General features: G+C 43.3%; 1 protein-coding gene across 1 annotated transcript; it reads left to right on the top strand.

Moving 5' to 3' along the window:
* Window positions 1-1344: 1344 nt before the first annotated feature.
* Window positions 1345-2372, top strand: LOC104944557 (netrin receptor DCC-like; the record flags this gene model as incomplete). The annotated part of the gene is made up of 2 exons (XM_010770106.1): window positions 1345-1507; window positions 2149-2372. Coding segments are annotated over 2 exons (387 nt in total), but the record flags the coding sequence as incomplete, so codon positions are not given.
* Window positions 2373-2680: the final 308 nt, after the last annotated feature.

The following is a 2680-nucleotide window of genomic DNA, read 5'->3' as shown; positions in this document are numbered from 1 at the left end:
TACTTTTACTAAAGTACAAGATCTGAGTACTTTCCCCACCTGGGGTAACTGATCCTGCTGGGGGGGTGTACAGTATATGGAGGCAGCGTGTTGTTTTCTCGTACTGATATCTCAACAACTGCCAGTTAGATTGAATCTTATCCCCTCCCCAGAGGTAGAACCCCCCACATTGGAATGACCAGAGGACCTTTCTAAGCACCTTAAAGGTTGTAGCAAAGGGCCAGAGTTCTGTTAGAAAAGACATGAAACTTGTTTTAGAAAAAAAAGGAAAGGAGGATCAAATCTAACTAAAAGCAGGGAAAGGGAAATGGTGCAGCTGCAATGTGATGGATTGTGCTTCTCATTGAGAGAGACCACTGAGCGCAGAGAAGGGGAGAGAGGTGAGGGAGGTAAAGTACCTCTCACATATTTTCCTTCGTCAGATTTTCAACCATCTTCTTCCTCTCTCCTTTCTTCAGAATGCCGTCATGCCCTTTCTCTTTCTCTCATCTATCACCCCCCCATCTCTCTTCCTCTCTCTTCACACTCTCTCCTCTCCTCTCCTCTCCAGACTTCATGCTCCCCCTTTGTTTCCCATTTTCTCTCTCTCTGCTCCAAGGTCGGGTTAATGAATGACAGAGCATGTCATCAATCTCCTCTCTCCCTTTACACCTGTCACACACACACATAAACACACACACACACACACACACACACACACACACACACACACACACACACACACACACACACACACACACACACACACACACACACACACACACACACAGTGTATTGACTGGTAGCAGAAGCATTGTGTTTTCATGCCAGGCTTTCTTAAATTGTCCTTGTCGTTAAATCACTAATGTTTAAATAGAAATATGTATAAAATAAGTTATTTCCTATTGCATATGTACTGTACACTTTAATGAAACACTGAGATACAGTGAATGAACAGCATCATGGAGATTTGAGAGCGAAATGCCTATATTTATTTTTCAGTTTTTGTTCTGGGATTCAAATAACAGTTGAGTTTTATACACAATAACTCACTTACATCTTGAGTCTTCATGTCATGATAACATAGCCTATGTCGGCTTTCATAACGAAGCAACTTCTGCGTACATGCAAATATAAACGATGACAACATTTGAATTATAATTCGAAATAGCAATTGTGAAATAAAAAGATTGAAATTCAAGGTATTTTGTCAAAGGCATGGTAATCATTCAAAAGTGTTTGGTTTTCGTTTCACATACAGTATTTCCAAGTAAACTGTTATGAAGTTGACTATATGAACAATGGTTTGCAAAAGTTAAAGTGTTTAATATTTGATTTTATCTTCTTGTCTTTTGTACCTTACAGAGTCTCCCATTGGTCAGATGCACCCCCCCCACGGCAGCGCCACGCCTCAGAAGAACAGTAACCTGCTGGTGATCATCGTGGTGTCGGTGGGGGCCATCACTGTGGTGGTGGTGGTCATCGTGGCCCTCATCTGCACCCGGCACTCTTCCGCCCAGCAGAGGAAGTAAGAGGCCCGAACCGGTCTGAACCTGTGTTCAAATCAAATCTCCAATGCTGTTTTACTTACACCTGGGATGGACCTGACCTAAGTGGCTAATTACATCTGGGTCATTTATTTCATTGCGTTTCAATAGGTGTTTTATTGCATCTGGTTAGTGATATTTTATAATGTACCTCAAAAAATCTAATATGTTTGTTGTAGCACAACAGATCAGACCCCACCTCTCCATGCACCAATACCTGTCTGCTGCTGTGTTTTCTGTGAATGCAGTAAACATGAGCCAGGCTGCACTCTGATGTTTCTGTCATGGTGCCTTCATGCTCTGCTGGAATTTAGATGTTTGCTTTGTAACATGACTGTATAAGCATTCCACCCATAATACACTGTGTTGTCCATTTATATTGGTCTGTCTCCTGTTCTTCCTCACGTTTCCCTCACTTCCTCACATGTTTACCTCGCTTCCTCACACGTTTACTTCCCTTCCTCACATGTTTACCTCGCTTCCTCACACGTCTACTTTCCTTCCTCACATGTTTACCTCGCTTCCTCACACGTTTACTTCCCTTCCTCACATGTTTACACATGTTTACCTCCCTTCCTCACATGTTTACCTCCCTTCCTCACCTATCTCGTCCTCTGTGCAGGAAGAGAGCAAGCCACAGTGCCAGTAAGAGGAAAGGCAGCCAGAAGGACCTGCGACCCCCTGACCTGTGGATCCACCATGAGGAGATGGAGATGAAGAACATGGAGAAAGCTCCAAGCATCGCCCCGTCCGGACGTGATTCGCCCATCCAGTCCTGCCAGGACCTCCCCCAAGTGGCACACAGCCAATCAGAGAGCCAGATGGGCAGTAAGAGCAGCCACTCAGGTACAAGATGGATGCTGATTCATGTATTTATTAATTCACATATATTTTATGTACAGATGTAGCACCTCATTTCAGACTCCAGCTTACAGCTTCCTGCCTACGACCTGCCTAAGACCAGTATTGAGGAATGTTAAGCCCTCCCACTATTTTCCAAGAGGGCGTTGCCAGATTTTCAATTTCAGGTTTTAACCAGGAGATGGCGCTTCATTCACAAATACAGAAAGACAAGTTTCATGGACTTTCAGTTGTGTTTTGAAGAGCATTTGAACACATCAATATTTTAGATCAACTAAAGTATATCTAATCTT

This window comes from Notothenia coriiceps, unplaced genomic scaffold (genome assembly GCF_000735185.1).
Source record: "Notothenia coriiceps isolate Sejong01 unplaced genomic scaffold, NC01 NC01_scaffold00008365, whole genome shotgun sequence".
NCBI lineage: Eukaryota > Metazoa > Chordata > Actinopteri > Perciformes > Nototheniidae > Notothenia > Notothenia coriiceps.
Note: the sequence above shows the minus strand (reverse complement) of the source record. Positions and strands in the feature narration are given on the sequence as shown.